The 22,774-nt window shown below is 59.2% G+C and overlaps 1 protein-coding gene across 2 annotated transcripts; it reads right to left on the bottom strand.

Annotated features, from left to right (window-relative positions):
* Window positions 1-641: 641 nt before the first annotated feature.
* Window positions 642-20,388, bottom strand: ATP1A3 (ATPase Na+/K+ transporting subunit alpha 3). 2 transcript variants are annotated; one of them, XM_045989051.1, is made up of 23 exons: window positions 20,260-20,388; window positions 16,016-16,105; window positions 15,818-15,877; window positions 15,013-15,216; window positions 13,685-13,798; window positions 13,433-13,567; window positions 12,602-12,719; window positions 12,202-12,470; window positions 10,309-10,507; window positions 10,123-10,232; window positions 9,900-10,034; window positions 7,925-8,117; window positions 7,417-7,592; window positions 7,191-7,327; window positions 6,774-6,924; window positions 6,504-6,672; window positions 3,895-4,049; window positions 3,695-3,818; window positions 2,782-2,927; window positions 2,309-2,439; window positions 1,810-1,911; window positions 1,233-1,324; window positions 642-1,033 (listed from the first exon to the last, which is right to left on the bottom strand). In XM_045989051.1, exons 1-23 carry the CDS (start codon window positions 20,263-20,265, stop codon window positions 1,005-1,007), a joined length of 3,045 nt encoding a protein of 1,014 aa, XP_045845007.1. In that variant the 5' UTR covers window positions 20,266-20,388; the 3' UTR covers window positions 642-1,004. The 2 variants fall into 2 exon arrangements, with proteins under 2 accessions (XP_045845007.1, XP_045845006.1); XM_045989050.1 differs by having other exon boundaries at window positions 16,016-16,144; window positions 20,260-20,280.
* Between the last annotated feature and the right edge of the window lie 2,386 nt (window positions 20,389-22,774).

The raw sequence follows: 22,774 nt of genomic DNA, 5'->3' as shown, positions 1-22,774 counted from the left end.
GTAGGCTAGAGCTCGAACTCATGACCCCAAGATCAAGACCTGAGTTTAGCTCAAAAGTCTGATGCTTGACCGACTGTGCCACCCGGGTGCCCCACAATGTCATCTTAAAAATCATTGAGCTGTGCCTGTAAGATTTTGCACTTTACTGAAAGTTTATCTCAAAAAAATAAAAAGAGCGAGAGAAGAACACAGTACTTAGAGGTTGGACAACTCAGGTTCAGATCCCAGACTTGTCACCTCTCGGCTGTGTGGCCTTGAGCAGGTCACTTCCCCTCTCTGTGCCTCACACCTTGTGAGGATTAAATGAGCTGAGGCACAAGAGGGCAGAGCACAGGGTGGGCACTCAGTGAATCACCATCATCACCACACCACTGTCATCTTTGTCACCAGCATTGTCCCCCTCCCTTCCCCTTTGAGTTTGACTCTCTTCCTCTGCCCTGTTCTGATCCCATAATCCCACTGTCTGGTGATTTGAAGCTGCTCTCGCTGTAACCTCAATTGGGTCTAAAACCCAAGGACTTGACGACTCCGTGATTCTGTGGCTCCTGGGGTTGTGTGGGTCACAGGCCATGGATGCCAGCGCCGGGGAAGCCACCCGCCCTCACCCTCAGGGCCAGAAACCAAGCACAACGCACACACGCTTCTCTCTCCCCACTGATATATTTGATAATTGTCCAGAACCAGAGACGGCGTCAGCCAGGGGTGAGGGGGAGTAAAAAAGAGCCCAGGGAGGGGGCACAGAGGGGATGGGGAGGAAGAGGAGAGGGAGAGGAACAGTGACACAGAAAAGAGAGCGGGGAGAGGGGGGCCGGGAGGGGTTGGAGAGAGAAGCCAGCCAGAGGGGGGTCGCTGGGGAGGCAGGGGATAAACTGAGGGGGTAGGGGCCAAGGTGGGGCCACGGGGAGAGAGGGCCCCTCCCCCAGAATACAAAATCGGGGGACTGGTGGGGGCTGTCCTGGGTTTGGGGGGCAGGGAAGAGATGGGCGATGTGGGGGGGGGTGAGGTCAGTAGTAGGTTTCCTTCTCCACCCAACCTGGAGACAAAGAGAGAGAAAGAGAAAGAGACATGGAGAAGGGCACAGGACAGAGACCGAGAGGAGGGGGACCGTAGAGCCAGGAAGAGAGGAGGAGGGACGTCGGGGAGACAGAGAGGTTGGCACAGCGCTCTGCCCCCCGCCCCCAACTGCACCCCTGCCCCCCCAGCCTCGCCCCGCACCCGGGGAGCCCCCTCACCCCCGGGGTTCCTGCGCAGGATAAGTTTGCGGATCTCATCGTAGACGAAGATGAGGAAACTGTAGGGGAAGGCACAGAACCACCAGCTGGGCCTGCAGAGACAGGAGAGCAGGGGGGTGTGGGTGAGGGGCCGTCCTGGGGGACACAGAGGCCAAGTCCGGAGAACAGGAAGGACACCCTGGGGGGTGGGAATTCTCCCTCGCCCTCTGGCTGAGGCTGCGGACTGGGGCCTGCAGGGGCCCCCCTGCGAGGACGTCCATGGGGGAGGACTCCGGGGCATCAGAACAGAGACTCGGGGGCACCGGGCCGGCTCAGTCGGTGGAGCGGGCAGCTCTCCAACTCAGGGTTGTGAGTTTGAGCCCCACGTTGGGTGCAGAGGTGACTTAAAGATAATAAAATCTTAGAGAAAAAAAAAAAAGAACAGGGACTGTGATGGTGGATGGTCCAAGGAGACAGTAGGAGAAGTGAGGCTTGAGATCTGCGTGGGGCCAGGAAGGATGTCCCACGGGGAAGGCTCCTTGGAAGCTCCCGGAGTGGGAGGCGGGAAGCGGGAGGCAGGAGGGTGAGGGGCACTCACTTGAGCGGGTACATGCGGAGGGCCACATCCATGCCAGGGCAGTAGGACAAGAAGGCAGCGAGCGCCGTCTCCTCAAACAGCCCAAAGATCAGGATCTTGTTCCTGGAGGCACAGGCGGGGCTGGTTCAGAGGACCTGAGCCAGCCCCCAGCCCCCCAGAGCCAGGCATAGTCTGAGGTGGACAGAGACAGACAGCCCCGGAGTCACACAGACAGAGGGACAAGCAGGAGACAGAGAGTTGGCAACAGAAGGAGAAAGTCAGAAGGACAGAGATAGCAACACACAGACAGGCGTGGGAAGGGGACCCCAAAAGTGACACCCCTGCCCCCCCAGCACACACACACACACACACACGGAAAGACACACAGAAGGAATCCACGATAGATGGGACCACTCAGAGAAAATCACTCAGGGGCAAAGACAGACGTGTGGCACACGTGGGGAGGGACAGACAGACGCATGGATGGGACAGAACAGAGCCTCGTGCCGCCGGCCCTCACTTCATGCCCTGCTGGAAGACAGAGTTTCTTCGGGTCTTGCAGATGATCAAGTCGGCCCACTGGACGACCACGATGCTCACGAAGAAGGCCGTGTGGCATGTGAACTCCACCACCTTCCTCTGCTCGTACGTCTGCCCCAGCGATGACAAGCATGCAGGGTGGCCGTCAGCACCAGCACAGCCAGGCCCCAGCCCAGGACCCACGTGCCCCGTGTCTGCACGCCCTGCACCAGCCCTGGTGGGGGGCAGGGGCTCAGTCCCGATGGGGCCTCCCCTCTGTGGCAGTTGGGGGAGAGCGAGACCAGAGGTGGCGGGCACCTCAGCTGGGCTGAGAGCGCCAGGAGGCCTGAGCCCCGGGCAGAAGGACCATCCTAGGAGGCAGCCACACCCCGTGGCTGGGACAGTGGACGGGGGCTCCTGGCAGGGGCGCTGACCAGGAGCCCCCTCACCAATGCCGCGGGGCCGCCCACTCACCCACTGCTGTCCGTAACTGTCCTCCAGGTCGTTGACGGTGCGGTCGTCCCAGTTCAGCCGGATGCCCACCAGGTTGCTGGGCAAGAAGCCATTTTCTGCCAGAATCACAAAGTAGGAAAAGAAGCCACCAAGAGCCTGGATCATTCCTGGAGGTGGGGAGGAGATGAGAGAGGTTCAGGTCGGGACCAGCCCAGGGCACCTTGGAGTGAGACTCCACAGTTGGTTGGGGGGGGGGGGGCAACTCCCACAGAACACATGCCCGGCTCCCAGCTGGCAACCCGACAGCGCTACCTGATGGCGGGTGCCTGCCATGGCCACCTGGGACAGAAGCCTCAGGGAAGGGACTCACCTGGGGGCTCTCTCCCACCAGAGCCAGGCCCCCTAATAAACATCAGGGAGTCCCTGAGAACCATCGGGGTTTCAGTATGACAGGCTCCCCGATGCAGGAATGATCTCCCCGGGTCTCTGACCACCACCATGAAGCCTCTGCCTTCTGGGATACTCCCAGCAATGGGGAGCTCAGCATCTCCAAGGCTCCACACGTACACCTCCAGCAGCAAGGTGAGGAGGGAAGGGATGGGGCTCACTCCTGCCCTCAGAGCGCTCATGGGCAGATCCTGTCTTCCCCACCATGGAGGAGTGTGGAGCAGTGGGCTCTGAGGTGGCCAGCCTGGGGCCAACCCTGATCTGCCCCTTGGTGTCCCATTTGCCCCCCAGATGCACTCCCCAGGCCTGTCCTCTGTCTGTACTGGTCCCACCCTGGAGAGCACTACTCATCTACCAGTCACTCCCAAACTTCCAGCACCAAATCCTGCTTTCACCCCACTCATCCAACAGAAGGTTCCAGAGTGCCCACTGTGGGCCAGGCACTGGGCATCCAGCCATGAACCAGGTGGGGTCCCCAAGTCCTCACCAATCTGCCCGTAGGCCATACTGATGAGCCTCTCATTGACCAGTTTGTCAGTGCGGGGGTTCCTGGGCTGTCTCTTCATGATGTCACTCTCTGCAGCTTCGTATGCCAATGAGATGGCGGGGACCTGGGCAGGAGAGGCTGTGTGAGCTGGGAGTGGGGGACCCTCCCCTCATGGGGCCCAGAGGGTGGCTGGGACTCACCATGTCAGTGCCCAGGTCGATGCAGAGGATGGTGATGGTGCCCAGAGGCAGGGGGATGTTGGCCATGATGAACAGCAAGAAGGGCGTGATCTCAGGGATGTTGCTGGTCAGCGTGTAGGCGATGGACTTCTTTAGGTTGTCAAAGATCAGGCGGCCTGTGGCAGGGGCAGTCTCAGACCCCGGGCACCCTGGACCCTGCTCCTTCCAATCCACCCCCCCCCCACCTGCCCACCTTCCTGCACAAACACCCACTGCGGCACCCTGTTCGAATGTTCCTGAGAAATAGCCACTTGGAAAGACCATTGGGCGGTTTGTATTAAAGTTAAACACCCCCCTACTCTACTGACCCCGTAATCCTACTCTCAGTTTTAAAGGAGTGTTTATGTCCACCAAAAAACAAGTATGAGAAGGTTCACCATAGCGTTAGTCCCCATCACCAAAACCCAGAACCAACCCCAATGGCCATCAGTGTGGGACTGGATGAATGAATGACCTAGAGTCCCTCCCTACAACAGACAAGGAAAGGAACGAGCTACTGACACACCCAGCTCCACGGATGAATTTCATAGACGTTACATCGAGTGAAAAAAGCCAGACACAAAAGCGCTCATATCCCATGACTCCATTTAGAGGAGGTTCAAGACTATTGCCTGGTGCTCAGAGTCAAGGTATAGCCTATTTCTGGGCAGGGAGCTATGGGCCGGAGGGAACCTGATGGAGCTGGAAATGTTCTTTATCTTGGTCGGGGTCTGGTGTGTACATGTGTAAAAATTCAGCAAACTGCCCAGCTTACTGGACGCATGTCCTGTCTCGATACAAACTCCATCAGTCCAGTCTGTATAAAGTAAAAAGAAGCTGGGGCGGCTGGGTGGCTCAGAGGGTTAAGCGTCTGCCTTCGGCTCAGGTCATGATCCCGGAGTCCAGGGATCGAGTCCCGTCTTGGGATCCCTGCTCGGTGAGGAGCCTGCTTCTCCCTCCGCCCCTCCCCCTCAATAAATAAAGGAAATATTTAAAATTTAAAAAGTAAATAAAAGAAGGTAAAGACTAACGCAGCCAGCCCCTCCTCCCACCCTCCAGGGTGCGCTGAGAGGCTCGAGCAGCAAGGCATGTCATTCACGTGGAAAGAGAAAGGCAGGCTGCCCAGTGGTACAAATGGTCAGATGGCCTTTGTGTCAAAGTAAGACCCGCTCTTTCCTGTTTCCGCCGTGCGTGCTCGGCCTGCCGCAAACTGCTGGTATTGACGGAGGCAATGAGGACTGAAATGTGCTTCAGCGTAATCCAGTGTGTGTGTTGAGACAAGAAGGGTCGTGAGCAGTGAGGGAGCTGGGGGATGGGGACATGGGGGTTCCCTATGCCCTTTGCTCTGAACTTCCCCTACTGGAAGTTAAACTTTGTGGGTTTCTTTGTGTTTCCCACCTCCGAGAGGCCTGCCTTGCCCGCCCGATGTGGGTAGGGCCATGGCTGTTACCTGCCATGGCGTCCCACTTGTGAGTTTCTCGGCACTTGCTGCAATTTACAACTATGTGTGTTATGTCACCATGCGTTTGTTAACTTGTCTAAAACTGCCCCTCCCCGCTCCTGGAGGGGAGGGACCGTGTCTGCTCTGCTCACAGCTGTCTGTCCTGCACCAGGCAGGAGGCACAAGGTGGGAGCCCAGTACAAGTGTGGAAAGTGTGATGGATATTCCTACAAGGTCGTGTCCCATACACACAGATGTCTTGGGGAAGAAGAAAGGGTTACCCACGGTGTCTTCAGGGACCAAGAGGCAAGGGATAAGGGCATCTCATTTGTCACTTTAGGCTCAGCTTTCCTGCTGGCATTCTCTTTTATCATGCATTCTTTTTTTACCCTGGGGACACTGCCAAAGGGAGAGAGGAGCGGGAGGAGAATGCGCAGAGCAGGAGTAGTGATTATTTCTGGATGGTGAGGTTATGGGTGATTCCAATTTTCTTCCTAATGCTTGTCTACATTTCCTATAATTATCGGGAATTGCTTTGATGATCAGAATAAAATTAAATGTAAACCAGCTCCATCTGGGGCCTCATTAAAGCCTGTCAGGAAGCGGCAGTGTCCGTGGGCTCTGCAGCCAGGGCTCGGCGTCCCCAGCCCCAGACACCAGGTCCGGCCCCACACACGGGCAACCTCCCAGCGCCTTGCCTGTGTGCGCTCTGTCCCTCTGCCAACAGCTCCCTCCCCAGGCACTACTCTCCTTGAATGTTCCAGCTTGGCTCCTGCGACACCGTACACTGATTCCTGTCTACTCTAGGAGCTTCCTCACCCCCTGACCCCAGGTTGGGCGAGGGGCCTCCATGAGGCCCCTGAAGGACCCTCGGCTTCCCTGTGGCTGCACTTACAGGTTTTAAAAATGCTTCTGCGTCTGCCTTGCTCACCAGACTGGGCCCCAGAAATGCGTCAGCTCAGCCCTGTCCCCAGGGAGCCCCCAACCCCACTTCGGGGAAGAAGGATGGAAAGGACGAGTTTCAGGCGGTTCGGAAGGGTCCTGGTGTCTCCCTGCTACTCATTCCGCCACAGCCCTGGTCAGTTCCTCTTGCCCCTCTTGGGGCCTCCTGCAGGAACCCCAGTCTCCAGGACCTCCCCGGCCAACTCACCCTCCTCCACGCCTGTGACGATGGAGGCAAAGTTGTCGTCCAGCAGAATCATGTCCGCTGCCTGCTTAGACACATCGGAGCCAGCGATGCCCATGGCCACGCCAATGTCGGCCTTCTTCAGGGCGGGGGAGTCATTCACACCATCCCCAGTCACAGCCACGATGGCTCCCTGGAGGGAGAGGGGGTGAGGGGGACGCCCAGAGGCCTGGCTCCAGCCCCCTCATCTGGGTCGCAGCCCCCTCCTCCGAAGAGGCCTCAGGCCAAGCCCACCTGTCTCTGACAGCCTTCCACGATGATGAGCTTCTGCTGGGGGGACGTGCGGGCAAAGACGATCTCAGTGTGGTTCTGCAGGATCTCATCGATCTGCTCGGAGGTGAAGTCTTTGAGGTCGGTGCCATGGATCACACAGGCCTTGGCATCCCTGGGAAGAGCAGAGGGCCGGTCAGGACACGTGAGGAAGCAGGGACAGACAGCCAGGCCGGCCGAACCCACAGACAGGAGAGGTGGGAGGACCAGGCTCTGAAACCAAGGCTCAGGAAGTGTAATTGACTTGCCCAGGGTCCCAGGGCTGTGAACAGTGAAGCTCGGAGGCAGCCCTACCCCACCCAGCCCGTCCTCGCATGTGGAGGGGACGTGGGACCAGGTGCTAAGAGCCAGAAGGAAAGGGGGGTTGGGGGGACGCCTCACCGGGGGTTGACCTGGCTGACTGGAATGTTGAGCCGGGCAGCGATGTCCTCCACTGTCTCATTGCCCTCGGAGATGATGCCCACGCCCTTGGCGATGGCCTTGGCCGTGATGGGGTGATCACCCGTGACCATGATGACCTGTGGGCATTGGGCAGGGATGATCCAGTCTCACTGCTGGCACCCCCCGGAGGGCCCCGGCCCCAACCCCCGGCTGCCCCAGGCCACACCTTGATGCCGGCGCTGCGACACTTGCCCACTGCATCAGGGACAGCCGCTCGGGGCGGGTCGATCATGGACATGAGGCCGACGAAGCAGAGGTTGTCCGTGGTAAAGTTCACGTCATCGCAGTCAAAGGCGAAGCCCTTGGGGAACTGCTCCTCGGGCAGGTAGTAATGGCAGAAACCTGATGGCAGGATGGGGTGAGGGCATGAGGGCTCCCGCCTGGGACGGCCACCTCCTGGTCCATGGCCCTGCACCGCTAGGATCCCTGCAGTCAGGGCAGCCCCGGCCAGTGGGGACTGTCAACATTCACCCCCTAAAGATGCCTTCTCTCATTCATACACACACACACTCCCTTGTTCATCCATTCGTTCATTTATGGTGCATTCTGGGAGGCCCTATTCTGAGCCAGATTCTGGGCAGCCTCACACCCCTCCCCATACCCCCAAGGACCCCCCCCCACCCAGCAAACTGGCTGAGCCCCTACCCCAGGTCAGCCCCTCCCGAGGTGCGTACCCAGCACACGCTCGCCCAGGCCGCCGAGTTCGAGGTAGGCGTTCTGGAAGGCCTCCTTCATCTCCTCGTCCAGCGGCTGCTCCTTGCCCTGCAGCAGGATGGTGGAGCACCGGTCCAGGATACGCTCAGGAGCTCCCTTCATCACCAGCAGGTAGCGGTTGTCGTTGGGGTCCTCAGTCTCATGGATGGAGAGCTGTGGAGAGGCCGGAGGGCAGGCTTGCCTGAGCCTCGGCGGGACCCAGCAGGGGGAGAGGACGGCCCCCACCCTCCGCCCAGAGCCATGGGGGCCGGGACAGACCACAGCGGGGGCGCCCCCAGAATGCAAAACTCTCTGCCCCAAACTCTCTACCCAAGAGATCTCCATCTGGTTCTTGGCGTTTCTCCCAGAGATCGTGGCTCACCCCTGCCCATTTCTGTCTGTCTCACAGATGTTTCAGCCCGTGGGGCTCGCTCGCAGGAATCTCGGCCATCCTTAGGATACGTCTCTCTCTCCCTGCCTCGCTCAGCTTCCTCTCATCCCACATCTGACCCACCACCAAATCTGCCCAGCTCCGCTCTCAAATACACTCAGCTTCTGACCTTGCCTCACCTCCCCGTGCCCTCCCCGGCCGGCCACCCCCTGCCATGCCAAGGCTCCATGTTGCCCTCCACAGCCCATAGTACTGCCCAGCCACAGAGAGGTCTAGGGGACCGACACACACCACAGCGGGAGTGACGCTTGAGAACATCACACAAAATGGAAGACGCCAGCCACGAAACCCCACGTGTCTCAGGGTTCCGTTTATACGAAATGTCCAGAATAGACCAATGCAGAGAGACAGAAAGTAGACGAGTGGTTGCTGAGGGATCAGAGAGATGGGGAAGGAGGGGGACAAGCGCTAAGGAGTGCGAGGCTTCTTTTTGATGTGATGGAGAGTTCCATAATTGTGGCACTGACTGCACGTATCTGTGAACCACCCAAAATGCTGAGTTATGTACTTCATGTGGGCCATCTAGGATAGATGAATGATATCTCAGTGAAACTCTTTTTAAAAGCGTGAGTCATGGGATGCCTGGGTGGCTCAGTGGGTTATAGCCTCTGCCTTCGGCTCAGGTCATGATCCCAGGGTCCTGGGATCGAGCCCCGCATTGGGCTCTCTGCTCAGCGGGGAGCCTTCTCCCCCTCCCACCTCTGCCTGTCTCTCTGCCTACTTGTGATCTTTGTCTGTCAAATAAATAAATAAAATCTTAAAAAATAATAAAAATAATAAAAAATAAAAATGTGAGTCAGGCCCCACTGTTCCTCTGCACAGAGCCTTCTCGTGGCTTACGTCCCTCTTAAGAGTCACACCTGAGTCCTCTCCCCGGCCCATGAGCCCGATGGGTCCTGCCCAGGTACCCAATGCCCTTTCCTCCAGCACACTCCCTGGCTTCCTGCCCCACTATCCTGGCTGTCTGGATATCGTTCAAACATCAATACACTCCTGCCTCAGGACCTTTGCACAGGCTATGCCCCTGCCTAAAACACTCTTGCCCCAGACACCTGCAGCCAGCATATTCTGATATTCTGTATTTCCTCATGCTTTTGTCATTGTCTTCGAGCACTAGAGGGAGGGACTCCACTGTGTCACTCACTGCCGCAGGTGTCACAGGTATTCCAGCGCCTAAAACGTGTTCCTGACATGCACTGATGGCTCAACCAGAGACTGCAGAATGAATGAGAGCTCTCTGGTGGGCCCCCCTCTTCACTATAGAAAGATCTCCATTCCTCTCCCTCCCACTCGGACAGAGACCTTGCTCTCACTCCTCGGTCACCTTGTTCCTCACCTAACCAGGTGAATGCTGTCATTCCCATTTCACAGATGGTGAAACCAAGGCTCTGGGAGGTTAGTAACTTGTCCAAAGCATGGGGGCAGTGGGGCAGAGGTGACCGCGTACCGGCACGATCGAGACCTGGAAGTCCAGGCTGGCTCTCAGGCCAGACAGCCCAGAGTACCTGGTATTTGTTGGTGGAATTGAAGGGAATCTCGGCCACTTTCTTGTTACGTTCGCGCATCAGCTTCACGGAGCCAGAGGACAGCTCGATGCACTTGAGCAGGGCAGACTCGGAGGCATCGCCGGCCACGTCCCTCTGTGGGGACAGAGGGCCATCAGAACAGAGCAGCAGCAGCAGCCGTGGCCACGGGCAGAACTGAGGCAAAGGGGGCAGCTGGACCCACCTTGAGCACAGGGATGTTGTCCTGACCTCCCTTGAAGACGGCTCGATTGCAGAGTCCAGCGATGTGGGACAGGGCCACCCAGGTGTGCGAGCTCTTGTCGAATGAGGTGCCTGAAGGAGGCACGTGTCCCCTGTCACAGCGCCTTGGGGCCAGACCCCATGGTGCCCGCCAGGGCCCTAGCCTCACCTGACTGGTCCTCTGTGGTGTCGGCCTCATGGATCTGGTTGTCAAACCACATGTGGGCAACCGTCATGCGGTTCTGGGTGAGGGTCCCTGTCTTGTCCGAGCAGATGGTGGAGGTGGAGCCCAGGGTCTCGACAGCCTCCAGGTTTTTCACAAGGCAGTTCTTCCGGGCCATGCGTTTGGCCGTCAGTGTCAGACACACCTATGGGGCGGGCCGGTCACAATCATAGTCATGGAGGGGCGGGGTGGAGCCGGGCGGCAGGCTCGCACCAGCACCGCAAGCACCCACGACCTGCCCTAACATCAAACAGCAACAGGACAGACAGACGTTCGGAAGCCTGGTGCTGTCTGGCAGTTCCACCCCGAGGCACAGACCAACAATCACAGGCTTGGACATGTGCCCTCTGTGCACAGCAGCAGCCTTTAGAACCATCCAGAACGAGAAAAAACCCAAACAACTACGAATGACAGAAGGGGTGAATAAACCATGGGACAAAAAACATGAAATAATACAGAGCCATGAGGAAGCAGGTCCCCACTGCCTGCACCTGTGAGGATGAGGTTCAAGACCATTGTGCCTGATCTTGAGGCCGAAACTGAGCCCGAAACGGGGGTCTGGACTCAATTAATATATCTGGACTAAATTATTCTATGCAGTACGGTGAAGCTGCTGGAAGCCTGGGTAGGGGTTACCTTTGGGTTGGGGGCAAGAAGCTGGACAAGGTCTTGAGGGGGCTCTTGGGGAGGTCAGTCTGAGTGCCGCCCACCTGCCCGTGCCCAGACTCACACTGGGGCATCCGTATGCATGACCCCACGTTGGTAAAGAGCCCCTGACCTACCATTTGAACATGCTAATGGGGAAAACGCTGCAGGATATATTCAGTGAAAAAAAATCAAGCAGGCAGGGACACCTGGGTGGCTCAGTCATTAAGTGTCGGCCTTCAGCTTGGGTCATGATCTCGGGGTCCTGTGATCGAGTCCCACGTTGGGCTCCCTGCTCAGTAGAGAGCCTGCCTCTCCCTCTGCCCTCCCTCCTGCTTGTGTACATTCTCTCTCTCTCAAATAAATAAAATCTTTAAAAAAAAAAAGAATCAAGCAGACGAAGAGAATTCCTGGGACGGTTGGGAGTATGTGCCGTCAGCACTGCTCCACAGGCTGGAATATGCCTACGCTGGCGGGGGAGCTGTGTAGACGATGCACTTCTATGGTGGGGCTGACCGCTGGGCGGCAGGGCAGGGTGGGGGCATTATTTTATTTTTTTTTCAACTATTTTAATGTATTCTTTGGACCTTTTACCATGAGGGTGGACTTTCTTCTTTTTTTTTTTTTTTTTTAAGATTTTATTTTTAAGCAATCTCTACACCCAACGTGGGGCTCAAACTCACAACCCCGAGATCGAGAGTCATGTGCTCTCCTAACTGAGATAGCCGGGAGCCCCATGGGGGTGGACCTCTTAATCATGCAACTTAACTTAGAAAGTGGTAGGACTGAGGGGGTGCCCGGGTGGCTCAGCAGGTTAAGCGTCCGACTCTTGGTCTCGGCTCAGCTCATGATCTCAGGGTCCTGGGATCAAGCCCTGTGTCGGGTTCTGCGCTGAGCCAGGAGTCTGCTTGAGATCTGCCCCGTCCCCCTCTTGCTTCCTCCCTCCCTCCCTCTTTCTCTCAAAAAAGAAAAAAGAAAAAGAAAAAAGAACGTGATAGGCTGTTGGCCCTTGGTGCCTCGCAGTGTGCCCCAAGATTTCCATCTGCTTCATTAAGAAGGCCTCCGGAATCCCCAGACCCTGTCATTCAAGACCTAGGAGGCTCAGCCCTCAGGGCACAAGCCGTCCTCCTCAGGAACGTGGCAGTCAGGCCCCCCTGCCCCCTCCTCCCTCAAACACGGAGGTCCGGGCCTTACAGTGACGGTGGCCAGCAGGCCCTCGGGGACATTTGCCACGATGATGCCGATGAGGAAGATGACAGCCTCCAGCCAGGTGTACCCGAGAATGAGGGACAGGATGAAGAAGGACACGCCCAGGAAGACAGCCACACCGGTGATCAGCTGGATGAAATGCTCGATCTCGATGGCGATGGGCGTCTTGCCCACCTCCAGGCCTGAAGCCAGCGTAGCAATGCGGCCCATGACAGTGCGGTCACCTGTGGCCACCACCACGCCACGAGCCGTGCCTGTGGGTCCAGAGGGGAACAGGCTGAGCTGGGGGTGGGGTCTGGGCGAAGTCCAGAGGGACCCCGAGTCCCAGACACATAGCTCTCTGTCTGGACCAGCCCCGCCCCAACCTGGGGGGCCCCTGCCGCACCTTCCACGCAGTTGGTAGAGAAGAAGGTGATGTTCCGGGTCTCCAAGGGGTTGTCATGGGTGCAGTCAGGAGAGCGGGTCTGTGGTTCTGATTCGCCGGTCAGGGAGGAGTTGTCCACCTGAGGGTGGGTGAAAGGAGAGAGGGCTCAGCCCTGGGGTCAGGGGGCACTTGTCCAGAGGACACCAGGGCCAAGGCTGTACCCGTGGAGGTCGTAACTAGAAGCCTGGACGCCTGGGGGAGTGAGTGGTGTCTGGGGGCTAGAGGTTGAGCTCCTGAAGGTGGGAAACAGAGGCTCCTTGCCAAGGTCTAAGGTATTGATGGGTCCGGGGGGGTAGGGACAAGGGGCCTGGACTCCTGGGTCCTGGGGGAGGAAAGGGTGAGGGCCTGGAAGGAGGGGGTTAGGGGCCTGGACTCTTGGGTCTGAGGGAAGAGAAGGCTGAGGGCGGGACTCTTGTTTTGAGGGGGGGAGGCTAAGGGTCTAGACTCCTGAGCCTGACAGAGGAGGGGGCTGGGGCCTGGACTCAGGCCTGAGGGAGGAGGGGCTGGGGGCTTGGACTCCTGGGTCTGAGGGAATAAGGACTGGGGGCCTGGACCCCTGGGTCTGAGGGAGGAGGGGCTGGGGTCCTGGACGCCTGGGTCTGAGGGAGAAGGGGCTGGGGGCCTGGAATCCTGGGTCTGAGGGAGGAGGGACTGGGGTCCTGGAACCCTGGTCTGAGGCAGGAGGGGCTGGGGCCTAGAACCCTGGGTCTGAGGGAGCAGGAGCTGGGGGCCTGGACCCCAGAGCCACTTCAGGAAGGACAGAGCTGGGTCTGTCCCAGGTCCTGGTCCCACCTTGCAACCATGGGCTGAGATGATCCGTAAGTCAGCTGGGACTCGGTCTCCACCCTTGATCTCCACCAGGTCCCCGACCACCACCTCCTCGGCGTTCACCTGCATCTTCTCACCCTCACGGATCACCAGGGCTTGCTGCGGGCCCAACGGAGAAGAGTCAGCGCCCCGCCGTCCACCCGGGCTTGGATGGCACCCCTCACCACCACCTTCCTACCTCTTGCTCCCACCCGCCCCCTTCTGAGCCCCCCTCACCTGGGGCACCATGTTCTTGAAGGACTCCATGATCTTGGAGCTCTTGGCCTCCTGGTAGTAGGAGAAGCAGCCCGTGATGATGACCACAGCAGCCAGCACAATGCCCAGGTACAGCTGTGGGGGAAACAGGGCCGCACCTCAGAGCTGCTCCCTCCCAGGCTCAGCCCGAGAGGTGTGGGATCCAGGAAGGCCACCCCGAGTCAACAGGGGCAGGGGGCTCTGTATTTGTGTGACTGACCCCAGGTTGTGTCTACTCGAGGGTCCGTGTGTCCATCTGCCTGTTCGGGCCCCTCTTTCGGCACGTGGGTGCTTGTGTCTCTAGGTCAGTCAGTCTCTTGATTTTGTGTGTCCCTCTGTCTGTCTTTCTGCCTGTGTTTGAGAAGCTAAGCGTACGTTATTATCCGTGCACATGTCTGTCCTGCGCTCAGGTCAATGTGTCTGTCTCTCTGCTGGGCTGCGTGCCTGGCTTTAAACTGATGGGACTGTTCGTGTGTAGATCTCTGTGTGTGGATCTCTGTCTCTCCGTCTCTCCCTGCCTGGGTCTGAGACTCCGTGTCTGTCTATCTGCCTGTGTGCGTTTTAAATTTCCTTTTAAGTTTTGTTTATTTTCTTATTTATTTTTGGGGTAATCTCTACACCCAATGTGAGGCTCGAACTCAGGACTCCAAGGTCAAGTGTCGCTCGCTCCTCCGACTGGGCCAGCCAGGCGCCCTGGATTCCAAAGTCTAGGAATACGATCTGTCTCTGCCTGAGTCACAGGTCAATCTATCTGTCCCCAGACTGGACCTGCAGCTCTGTGCAGGTCTGAGTTCCTGTGTCTGTCTGTCTGCGTCGGTGTCCCTGCCTATGTGTCTGAACTAGGCAGCTGCGTCTGAGTCCGTGTCTAGGCGTGACGGTGTTGACTCCGCACATTTGTGCATGTGCGTGTACGAAGATCTCCACGGGGTCAGCATGCAGGTCTGTGTTCCCAGGCACGGGGTCTGCTGCAACCGCGTCCCCTGTGTGATCCCTGCATTGGGGGATGTGTCCTGGCAGCTCAGCAGCCAGGTGTGCCTGGCTCTCTACATGAGGGCACGCAGTTTTCTGAGGGGGGAGTCTTTCAGGCGATGACTGTCCCCAAGGCCACCCCTATATGGCAGAGAAGTTCCCTGGCTTTACTGAGCCTCAGTTTCCTAAGACCAACTCTGGCTTTCTCGATGAGGGATTATCCAGGTCTGATGACACAGCTGTGAGTGGGCTTTGAGAAGCCAGAAGGGGCCAGAAGCAGGGCAGGGCGGGGACCCCTAAATATCCAGGCCCTGGCGCAGGGCAGGGTGGGGGGCACTCACGTTGTCACCCGAGGGGTCGTCCTCTGTGCCCGCCTGGATGCCGTAGGCCAGGAAGCAGAGGATAGCTCCGATCCACAGCAGGATTGAGAAACCCCCAAAGAGCTGGCGGCAGAACTTGACCCACTCAGGGGTGGTAGGCGGTGGTGTGAGCGCATTGGGCCCATCCCGGGCCAGGATCTCCTGGGCTTTGCTGTGGGTCAGACCCTGGGGGACACAGGACTCACACAGAACCCTCCTTGAGCCACCCTGGCTCTCCAACACTTCACAAGCACCCCAGGCCCCCAGGACTCCACAGGGGTCTCTGCACCTCCTTGAGCCACCTTAGCTCCCCAACACTTCACAAGCACCCCAGCCCCTCCTCCCTCAGACCCAGTGGTCCAGGCTTCCAGCCCCTCCCCCTCAGACTCAGGGGTCCAGCCTTCCAGCCCTCCTCCCTCAGACCCAGGGGTCCAGACCACCCAGCCCCTCCTCCCTCAGACCCAGGAGTCCAGACCACCCAGCCCCTCCTCCTGCAGACTCAGGGGTCCAGGTCCCCAGCCCCTTCCTCCCTCAGACCCAGGGTCCCAGGCCCTCAGCCCCCTCCTCCCTCAGACCCAAGTGTCCAGACCCCCCAGCCCCTCCTCTCTCAGACCCAGGAGTCCAGGCCCCCAGCCCCTCCTCCCTCAGACCCAGGGGTCCAGACCCCCCAGCCCCTCCTCCCTCAGACCCAGGGGTCCAGACCCCCCAGCCCCTCCTCCTTCAGACTCAGGAGTCCAGGCCCCCAGCCCCCCTCCCAGAGGTCCTCCTCCTTCAGGCCCAGCCGCACCTGCACACAGTCCGTGTTGTATTTCCGGCAGACCTCTTCCACTGACATCTTGTGCTCTGTCTGAGGAACAAGAGTTTGGGGGAAGGCAGTGAGAGCCAAGGCCTTTGGGGGCCTGGGGCGGGACCTGAGGGCATGAGACCCACCCCCAGCCACATCTCTGCTCTGGGAGGCTGTGTGGGCACGAGGGGTGGGGCTTACCATAGCCACCTCCTTCTTGAGGTCATCCAGGTCCCTGCGCTCTTTGGTGCCCTTGCTCTTCTTGGGCGAGCCCTTGTCATCTTTCTTGTCCTGCGAGGTGGCGACACGATAGCTGTCAGAGCCACCAGACTGCGGGCGAGAAGGGGTTACAAGGGGGACACCCGCCCTCCCTCCGGCTCCACCCTCACCCTGGCCTGCTTCTGTGTGCTTTAGGCGGGGCTGGCTCTGGGGGTCATGGTCTGTCAGACACGTCTGCACCCCCCTGTCTCTGCCCCGTATCTCTGGGCGGTTGTCTCTCAGAACCCGTGGGTCTCGTCTCTGGCGCTGTGTTATCTCTGGGTCTCTGTCCCCGGGGGTCTCTGTTGGGTCTGTCTGTGATTCTGTCTTTCTGTTTCTGTGCCGATCTCTGTGGCTCTCTCTCCTTCAGTCACTTGGTGTCTCTTTATCTCTGTGTCTCTTTCTCCCCCTCCCTGGGCCTGTCCCAGATCCTGGAGTGTCCTTCTCTTGCTATGTCTGGTCTTTCTCTGTCTCTGGATCTGTCTCTCCAGGTCTCTGTCCCCTTCTGCCTTATTGTTCTATTTTGTCTCTCTGTCTCCTACCTCTGTATCTCTCCATCTCTGTCTCTCTGTGGCTATTTCTCTCCCCGCTCTGTCTCCATCTCTTTATGTCATCTGTCTGTCTGAGTCTCTCAGCATGGGTCTCTGTATAATTCTCTCCATCTGTCTGATCTCCAGCTCTGTATGTCTCTCTCTCTCATACAATGTCTGTCTGCATCTCCTGAATGATCTCTCCCCATGTCTGGCTGGCTGAGTCTCTCTTTGGATTCTCTCTGGGTTCCTGTCTCTCTCCAAGTTACCATGTTGCGGGATCTCAGACTGTCTCTGAGTGTCGCTATTTCCGCCTCGGTGTCTTTCCCTGTCCTTCTCTCACCCTCTCTCTGCCATGAGTCTCTGTCTTTAACTTTCGAGCTATGTCTTCCCTACAATGCTTGGTGTGTCTGTCGCTCTCCACCTCTCCTGTTTCAATCACCCTGTCTATCTCTGACTGTCTCACTCTGTGACCTTCCTGCCCATCCATCTGTCTGTCTCTCTCGGGTCTATCTCGGCATCTCTGTCGTTCTAGCTCCAGGTCTCCCTGCCTCTGTCACTCTCCCTGTCTTCCAGTCTTCTCTACCCAACTCTTTTCCTGGGCCCCTTCCTCAGCCCCATGGGTGTCTCAGTCTCCGTCTCTTGAAGGACCCACTAATCCTGGGAGGCCCCACAGGCCTGGCGGGGATGGAGGAAAGGGTACCGCAGCAGTTGGTCACAGCTGGGACAAGAGCCTGGGAGCCAGCCTCCTATGTGCATGGTGACACAGCCAGTCCCGGGGGCCCTGACGGACGAGCTGTGCGTCCTGGCCTCCGTCTTGGGGGTTGGCTGCAGCCTTGGACGGCTTTGAACAAGGGATGGTCAAGGTCAGGTCTCTGGAGGACAGACTAGGAGCTGGCTGGGATTTGGGGTACAGAAGCCCCAGCCTGGCTTGCCCTGGATGCAGTGTGAGTGGGGGAGGGAGGTGCCAGTCCGGGGGGCTTGGGCAGCTGGGGAAGACAGTGTCCCCGGAGGCTGGCAGGAGGGGTGGGGTGAGGCCAGGTGCTGGGAGAGGGCTGCTGACAGATCCTGTGGGCCAAGAGCCAAGCCGGGATCCTGGGCTCAGGCAGCTCAGGGCTAATCCTCTCATGACCTTGTAGAGGCCTGAGCTGCCTGTGGTCTGCCCCCAGACCCCGAGGCCGAGCCTGGGGGTTACCACAACCTGGAGGCCCAGGAGTCTCTGTGAAGGTGTCAGAGGGTGGGGGGGAGGCTTGGCCCCGGACCAGCCCTGCGGCAGCACTGCGTCTAACTCCAAAGCACGGAGGCCTGGGGGACAGACAGGACACGTCTCCACTGCCTGGGCCAGGAGGTCCCTTACCTCCCCACAGGGGTGGCCCCATGGATGGAGAGATGTGGAGATAGAAGGTCATGGGGTCAAGGTAGAGAAATGAGGGGCAAGGCAGGAGAGGAGAGAGATGGGGGTCTGGCAGGAGTCGGGAAGGAAACCAGCACCCGCCCCCCCCCCCTGGAACCTTAGGGAAGGTTGGGAGCTGATGCTTAGAGGGAGGAGGGGCTGGGGGCCTGGACCCCTGGTCTGAAAAAGAAGGGGGCCGGGGACCTGGGCTCCTGGGTCTGAGGGAGGAGGGACTGGGGGACTAGATTCTGGGGTCTGAGGGAGGAAGGGTCTGGGGGCCTGACTCCTGGGTATGAGGGAGGAGGGGCTGGGGGCATTGACTCCTTGGTCTGAGGGAGGAGGGGCTGGGGGCCTGGACTTCTGAGTCTGTGGGAGGAGGGGACCGGGACACCCTAGTCCCTGGCAGGCAAGCCTTGGCTCCTGCTTGCCCTTGCTATGACCAGACTCCCTTAGGGGCAGGCTTCCATCTGTTGGAGGGGGAGCCGAGGCTTTCCCAGTCAAGGCGGGAGGCCCAGATGGGCGCACTGCGGGGCGGGAGCACCTCTGAGGGTGGGGGACACGCCTGTCTCGTTCGCTGCAGCCAGTCTCTGCGTCTCCTCACCATTTTCAGCTGTCCGCCTCCCCCGACACCCGCCAGCTCACGCAGCTTCTGCACCTTGGCCAGCCTCTCCCTCCCCCTCTGAGAGTGTCTGGGGCCTTCTCTGAGCATCTCTCTCTCTCCACCTCCCCTTTTGCTCTCTGCCTCCTCCCACACTTCAGGCTGACTTTGGTGGTCTCTGGATAGGAAATGTCTGTCCTTGGGTCTCCTCATCTCAGACTCAGTTTCTCTCTTTGTCTCTGTATGTCTCTCCATGTCTTTGTCTCACCCATGTCTCTGCATGTCTCTCTGACCGTGTCTTTGTCCCTATGCCTATGCTTCTTTCTCTCTGTCTCTTTCAGAGCATCTCTCTCTGGCCCTGCCTATTTCTTTCGCTCTTTCCATAGGGTTCTGTCTCTCTGTTTGCCACCCATGTCTAAAGGGCCTTTCTTCTCCTGTCCCCTCTTCTTTTCCTTATGCTCCCCTTCCTTTCCTGCAGGGTACGGTCTCAGTCTCCTCCAGTGTGTCCACACCTCCCTCCCTCCATTCCACTTACCTGGAAGCCATCACTAACTTTCATCTTCCCCCCTTCTCTCTCCCGGTCCTCTCCCACCCAGTTCTTCTCCCCATCCCCCCTCACCCACTCCAAGCCAGAGATCTGCTGCCCCACCCCCCACCTCCATCCCTGGGCCCATCAGTGTTCATCCGCCATCTTTCTCCCCATCCCTCATATTCCCTCTCCATTAGCCTTTCCCATCCTGTGTTCCTCCTGCCCAGCCCCCTCCCTCCTTCTCCCACTCTCCCCCTATGGCCCCGCCCCAGACACGCAGGGAGGAATCCAGAGCTGCAGAGGGGATCAGGTGGTCAGCCGGGGAAGGAGGCGGCATCTGCTGGAGAGACTCACAGACAGACAAGGACACACGGACACAGAGGCAAGGGCATAGCCAGACATGCACGATACACTCCCCCCACCCACTACCCCCCACATGTGCACACATGCGCCCTCAGCCAGGCTCGCAATCTCCCTGCCACTGCTCTCCTACTTCTCCCAGCGCCCCCCCCCCCCAATATCAGCTTCCTCAGATTAGGGGCTGGACACACACACATGCCCAGGCCACCTGCCGCACTGCGGAGACCCCCCCCCCCATCCAGGCCTGGAAGGAGAAAGAGAGGTCATCTGGTGTTCACCCCATAGCCCAGACCTGTCCCCACCCGGCCGGGGAAGCAGAGGGGTTTCCACACCCCCAGACACAAACACCAGCTCTCAGACACACCCAGACACGAATGCAGTCAGACACAACCTGGGCCACAGGATCGCTGGCAGACGGTGCTGGCAGGACCTGACAGAGCCAGGAGCTCACCCGCGCACACACGCACACGCACACATACGGTGGAGCGTGCAACCGCACCAGGTCAGGCAGAGCTGCAGAGCTGCCGAGCTGCCGAAGGCCGGTCGGTGCCCCACGGACCCCGCACACAAAGACACGCCAACATACGCCACAGACCCCGCGGCCCCAGGCGGCCCCGTGCACACGCTCAACCAGCGGCACAACCAAACGGACCGGCCGGGTCCCGCGGACCTGGCCCCGGAGCGCAGGGGTCCCGGAGCCCCCGCCCCGCGCAGACACCCAATGTCACTGGACCCACAATGTCGCACACACACGGCCGGGCCGGCCCCAGCACCTACCCCCATCTTGGCGGCTCCGGGGGAGAGGGGTGGGCGGGCGGGGCGGGGGCCGGGGCAGAGGCCTCAGGGCGGGCTCAGGCGCGGGCTTGGGCTGGGGGGCCTCTGCAGCGCCCGCGCCTCGGTCCGCGGGTCCGTCCAGCCGGCAGCCCTCCCGCACAGAGTCTGCGGCGGCCGCCGCCTCCGCCTCCTCATATGTCCGCGCCCGCGGGGGGGCCGGCGCCGGCCAATCAGGGGCGCCGCCGCCCTGACGGATGGCCCGCGGCCCCGCCCCCGGTACTGCAGCTGTCCTCCCCGCCCCCCAGCCTCCGCAAAGTGGCGGCACCGCCGAGAAGGGGGAGCGCCGCAGAAGGGGGGATCCCGGAGACCCCGCAATGAAGAATGTGGAGACCCCCGCAATGGGGGCGCTGAGGAAGATAGGGCCCCGAAAATCTCCTCACTGTGGGGATGTTGCCACAACGAGAGAAGGGTGCGCTGGGGGAGGTGGACACCGGGTTGGGGGGAAGCCCCTTAAACCACCACAGTAAGGCAGGGGACACAGCGGACTGGAAGGGGGGCTGGAGACCTTGTGGGGGTGTTGTTCAGGAGGGGGAGCTGCAGGGCACCTAAGAGGCAAGGAAGACCCTACAGTGAGGAAGGGTGCTGCAGAGGGGAAATGAGCCTTGAGGCCCTCTCAGTAGTGTGCCCCCCCACACACAATGGCAGAATTCTGCAGGGAGACCCATTGCAGCCAGAAGACCCCCACCAAGCCTCACACTCATGCCCAAGCATCACCCAGATAGCCCAGATGGGGAGGATACACACATCCAGCACCCATCACACACCAGCACAGTTTCACCATCACATTCCAAAACACACCAGCGCGGATGCTCACACACATACCACACCACCCCATCACACAACCCCAGAGATTCACCAACATGTGGAAATAAAGCGCACCCCCCTCACATCACAGCGGAATTACAACCATGGTCATAAATGGCCTGGCCATGAGGACTGACTCACACCCTGTGAACACTACATCACAGACGTGCACATCACACACTCCACCACCGCACCTGGCCTCGAATCATTTCACACAAAGACCCACAACCACGCAGCCCATCAACCCACAGACGCACACGTACCCACACTCATTACCATCACCCGCTTACAGGCCTCGCACTCCCCCACGCACCCCAGGAACCTTTGTGGTCCCTGCGGCAGTCACACAACAGCACACACATAACCACCCACACTCCTCCCCGGGGGCAGAAGTCCACCGGGCACAATTGCCCAAGTGTCGCTGACTGTGAATGACAGACGAAAAGGTGCACACAGACTCACACACAGGACAATAATTCCCAGAGACAGAGCTCATGACACCGTCCCCACTTCCCACACTGCACAGACACCTTTGCTGCACTTGCAAACACCCCCCAGTGCCCCCACCCACACGCCACACATGTCCCAGCTCAGCGTGCGTATGCACACACACCCCCAGGCCTGCCACATACACACAACACCCCATCAGCCATTTGTCATAGCCCCAGCAGTCACAGCCTCTCACCCCCACTCTCTGCTCTCTGAGGAACACCTCAGACTTGCCCTGGGGATTATAGAAGGGACAGAGAGCAAGTGAAAGTCTGTCCCTGTAGCTTCCTCAGAATGTGGGTATTCTCCCCACCTGTGGGAGGGGAGGCATGGGGGACACAGGCAAGGGGCACAGAGTGAGCCTAGTGTGTGTGTGGTGGGGGGTGAAGGTTAAGGGTCTGATCAGGGAAATATGTGAAAGGCTAAAAGCCAGAATGAGACACAAAAAAAGATAAAGAGAAACAGAGAGAGAGATTTGAAGCTGAAGAGAGACAGACATGGACAAGGAGACAGGGCCTGGGAGTAAAGGGGGACAGGAAGTCAGCTTCCCTGGCTTTCCCCAGCACCCAGAGCCTCGGCCCAATCCTGTACTCTGACCCATCCCCATCCCTCCCTGCTGTCCCTTGTTGCCATGGTAACAGGGAGGCCGAATATGCAGCAAAGGAGGCTGGGCCTGCAGACCTGGCCCGTCTCCATGGAGACCGGGGAAGGTGGGGGGAGCCACAACTTCTAGCCCAGGTGATTGGCCCCCAGGTCCCCTCTGCAGTTCTGCCCCCTTCCTGGGGGTGGTGGGGGGGAGGATCTGTCAACATATTATCTCTCCCCACACCCCCACCTACACCTTGTCTGTTTCTGGCAGGGATGGGCCTGGACCACGGGCAAAGGGGTTGGGAGGACAGAGATGCCTAAAGATGTTTGGATCCCAGGAGATTCTAGGTTCTCTCTCTCCCTGTTCTCCAGTGCGGCTGAGGGAGACCTCGGCCCCACCATGCGACACCCCAGATACAGGCTTGTGTCCCCCTTTATGCACTCCCTCCTCAGACACAAGCCTGGTGAGACTGATGACTGTGCACCGTGCTCCCAGCGCGAGGCTCTGCGGAAGTTGGGGTGGGGAGGAGGGAAGACTTAGGAAGGTCACAGGGATGGACAGGGACAGGGGAGCTTG

Source organism: Meles meles, chromosome 19 (assembly GCF_922984935.1).
Source record: "Meles meles chromosome 19, mMelMel3.1 paternal haplotype, whole genome shotgun sequence".
NCBI classification, from domain to species: Eukaryota; Metazoa; Chordata; class Mammalia; order Carnivora; family Mustelidae; genus Meles; species Meles meles.
The sequence above is the reverse complement of the archived record's forward strand: the minus strand, read 5'-3'. Positions and strand labels throughout refer to the sequence as shown.

Excerpts from the sequence above, each read along its gene's own strand:
- ATP1A3 (XM_045989050.1), bottom strand. Across the intron at positions 8,118-9,899 it reads ATTCCACCAACAAATACCAG|CTCTCCATCCATGAGACTGA; the intron begins GTACTCTGGGCT and ends GCCTCTCCACAG. Across the intron at positions 7,593-7,924 it reads CCTGGGCGAGCGTGTGCTGG|GTTTCTGCCATTACTACCTG; the intron begins GTACGCACCTCG and ends TCCTGCCATCAG.